The 4,050-nt window shown below is 39.1% G+C and overlaps 1 protein-coding gene across 1 annotated transcript; it reads left to right on the plus strand.

Annotated features, from left to right (window-relative positions):
* Positions 1-1,780: 1,780 nt before the first annotated feature.
* LOC137983396 (tauropine dehydrogenase-like) lies at positions 1,781-3,434 on the plus strand. The gene is made up of 3 exons (XM_068830605.1): positions 1,781-1,912; positions 2,204-2,728; positions 3,342-3,434. Exons 2-3 carry the CDS (start codon positions 2,207-2,209, stop codon positions 3,432-3,434), a joined length of 615 nt encoding a protein of 204 aa, XP_068686706.1. The 5' UTR covers positions 1,781-1,912; positions 2,204-2,206.
* Positions 3,435-4,050: the final 616 nt, after the last annotated feature.

Genomic DNA, 4,050 nt, shown 5'->3' on the forward strand with positions numbered 1-4,050 from the left:
CATTTTGAAAAAGTAAAAGACCTAAAAACGGGACACGACATTCCAAAATAATTCAACGTGTGAGCGTGTGAGCCAAAGGGCCATTGCTGGGTGACCTCTCAAATGGTCTACATCAATTTCCCCCCCCCCCCCCCCCTCCCCTTCCAACTTCAAAAATTTACTGGAACGCTGCAGTTCAATACCACTCAACTCAGTGCCCTCTGTTTTTGTGTCACACGTACCACAGGCAACCCAGCTTACGCTCATGGAGCGTCTAGTTGACATGGAAAATAAAGATAGGGTGCGAGCAAGTCCACAATTTAGCCGTACGGATGCTGTAGATGGTCATTCTTATTTTCAATAGGAATAAAACGCAAACAGCGGTTACAAACATTTGCTTGAACTGCATAACTTTTATAAACTTAACGTTTCGTATGTTACAACATACATCATTAGAAGTGATTATTATTCAGTTACAGATAAATTTAAATTCAAAAATACAACTGTACGGACTGGAAACTAACGAAATTGATTGACATAAAACGACAAGAATGTGCTAATAATAGAGATAACGTTTCTCACTGCCAACGTTTTCATTTAAGGCTGGCTTTAGATCACGGATCAACAGCGACTCTTTAATTTTGCAATGCATGTCTGATCGACCATTTGCTAATATTTCAAAATGAAATGCTATGGTTGGTTAAGAACACATGATCAGCAATTGCAGATTCGTTACAATTTGTAGTTAGGGCTTTAACATGTTCTGTTTTTCTGTCACGTAATCGGCGTTTCGTTTTCCCTATGTAGAAATCATTGCAATCCCAGCAGTTTGCTTTGTGCACTACTTTTGACCTAAAGGAAGGAGCTAGTTTATCTTTATAAGGGAAAAAGACTTGATTCTTCGGGTGTTCTGAAAAACTATTGTGACGTTGAAAATACCATAGAATTTAATTATACAAGACCTCAGCTGTTTTGTGAGGTGTTTGCTGTTATGACCTAAGGAAGGTAGAACGACAAGAACTATTTTTTTTCTTAACTGTTTGTACAGGATCTTTTGGCTTATTTTGATGTTTCTCAATGACATCATTCTTATGATATTTAACAGTTCCCATAGGGTAGCCATTAAGTTATGCCTGATAGGGGACTGAAATAGTTTTACATGTAGGGCATAAGTGATTTTCTGCAAGTTTCTCCGTATTTGCCTCACTCACTTTCTTAGCTTATAATGAGGAAATGAAATATCATCTGTCTCACTATTCTGGTATTTTGACGCATTATTTATAAGAAACATTGACATCAGTATAAAGAGAAACAAAACATGTGATAACACAAGCCACAACAAGTTTAATAATGCCATTATAAAGGAAAAACTAGAAAATCCCCTTTCACACCCCAATCCCTACGGACAGTTCTTGACATCCTCACTGAAATAGTAACATTAAAGTAATAAGCGCGTGAGTGAGGCAAAGGTGGAGAAACTTACAGAAAATCACTTGTGTCCTGCCTGTAAAACTATTGCAGTCCCCTAGCTATGAGACAAAATAATAAGATTGACCATCTACGGCATCCGTTCATTGTTGCGTGACGTTCGGCTAAATTGTGGACTTGTTTTCATTTGCCCTGAAAGTCGAATAACAAATGTGTACTGAAAAAACAATTTTTAGCGGTTTCAACCAAAGGGTTAACAGATTGAGTGTCTCGTTACACGAAAGACCCTATCTTTTAGTTTCCGTGCCAATAAGCTGAAAAGGTAAGCATCGACGAATGTCACTGTTTTTGTTTCTGTCACACAATATTGTAATTGAGCCACAATCGTGCAATCGAGCACGATTAGCGGTAAACCGACCGTAAACCGAAATCTAAGCTCAAGAGCCGCATTGGAACACCGTCCTCTGTTGTTGTGTGATCGTGTACGATTGTTTGGTCGTATTTGGTATGTACTAAACGTGCTCGTTTGCCGTTAAACCTCAAATGATCTTCGCGTTCATCTTATACATATTTTTGAGTTGATGATAACGCTAAAGGGGCATTGAAGGGGCGGTGTCACGCTATTTTAGTCAAACTTCAAAACACTAATACAATGAAGACCAAAAGTCATCGTTTTTAGCCATTTAAAAATATTATTTAATGTTTTTCAGTGATGTCTTCTCCCAATTTTTTAGAATCAAATCATGTATTTACTAATTTCTTTGTTTCTTTATAAGTTATTTTTATTTTTTCATAGAAAATGAGTTCAGACACTGTCAAGTTGTTGATTTGTGGAAGTGGTAATGGAGCACATGCTTTTGCTGGTATTGCATCTTCTCTGAAAGGCACAGATGTTCGAGTGTTGAGTTTGTATAAAGATGAAGCAGAGCGCTGGAATGCTGCAATACAGAAGAAGGACCTTGAGGTCACTTTACATCGAAAAGGAAAGGAGCCAACTTGTATTGTTTCCAGGCCTTCACTTGTAACAAAAAACACAGAGGAAGCTGTGCGTGATGTTGACATAGTGGTCTTTGTACTGCCAGCATTTGCCCATCAGATTTTTCTAGATGCCCTAAAAAGTCACATTAAACCTGGTACCATTTTAGTTGGTTTACCAGGGAGACAAGGATTTGAGTTCCAGGTTCGTGACGTCCTGGGGGACGTTGGGCGCCAGTGCACTATCATGAACTTTGAATCATTACCCTGGGCATGCCGTACCACTGAGTTTGGAATGAAATGTGAGGTCCTTGGTACCAAAGAAACTCTTGTAGGGGCCATGAAGGTAAGGTACCTAGTAAAGTGATGGTAATGATGATGATGATGATGATGATGATGATGATGATGATGATGCCACTTGGTATCTGCTCTCTTTTTGCTATTCTTTAAAAGGTGCCGATTTGTGGGAGAGGGGTTGTCTCATAAGGTGCATTTTGATTTAAGATAGGTCACAAGAATCGCCAGCACTTTCCAGGACTTATGAATATTTTAGTGGACCAATACTACTGCCTTTATAATGGTGTCAATCAAGTCCCCAATAATGGTGAACAAGTTATGGTCACTTCCTTAACATAATAGGTTGCCATGGTCAAGTCAAAAACCTAGCTCAGTGACCCCCCACCTGTGATTACTGAACTGTAATCAACATGCCAACACAAAAACGTCTTTGGGTCTTCTTTCAAGATTTAAATAAAAAAATGACAGTTGCGTAATGTTAAGATGGCCCTCAATCCTTTTCCTTTGATTTTTTCAAGCTTCATAAGGAGCATAAAAGTGACATAAGATTAGCCTGTGGTTATGTTTACTTGTTTTTGTTTTTGTTTTTGTGTGTTTTTAAAGTTATGATATGTTGTGCCTGTTGCTTGTTTTTTGTTTAAAATTTGTGTATTATTTTACAGTTAGGAGATGTTCCACCAAAGAAGGACCCAGTTGCCACACTGCAGTATCTCCTTGGACCCCTCCCTAAGCTGATTGTGGCAGGTCAGGTTTAGGAGGAATGCTTCAGACCCCTTTTGTATGTGGTCAATAAGAGCCACATTGTCATCCGCAGCACAAGATGTTGAGTGGTAAATAACTCCTAACTTCCGGTTGTTTGACAAAACTCGTCTTCCATATTTTTGAAACTGTAAGACCACTCACTTAGTACTTTAATCCTATGTTTCTAAAACTTCCCGGGTAGAACTCTGTTGAAACATCTACCCCTCCGCTCAATCATCAGTGACTGCATAAATCATTTCCAAACGGTTCCTCGTACACATTCATCTCAAGCCGCGGTCTGTTTCTTTATTTTCCCAGGGCCTCGCTCACATCAAGAATGACACGGCACAAATCAGGGCGCTCCACTGGAAATGGTCAGGTGAGCAAGTCCGAATTCAAATGAGATCGATCATTTTTTTCGGGGTGCAAACAGTTTAGTGATTTCGGTAGTATTTTGCGGATTGGCGATTTTTTGAGGTTTGCGGGAACAAATTTTTGCGGCACGAATTGACTGAAATTTCCGCTGGGAACTAACTTTTGGGGTTTTGTTTTCAAGCAGCAAGACTATTTTCAACTTCTATTACTTTTTGGTAAAAAACCCCTCAATCATCGAGAACGGATGTGGCATCT

Source organism: Montipora foliosa, chromosome 13 (genome assembly GCF_036669935.1).
Source record: "Montipora foliosa isolate CH-2021 chromosome 13, ASM3666993v2, whole genome shotgun sequence".
NCBI classification, from domain to species: Eukaryota; Metazoa; Cnidaria; class Anthozoa; order Scleractinia; family Acroporidae; genus Montipora; species Montipora foliosa.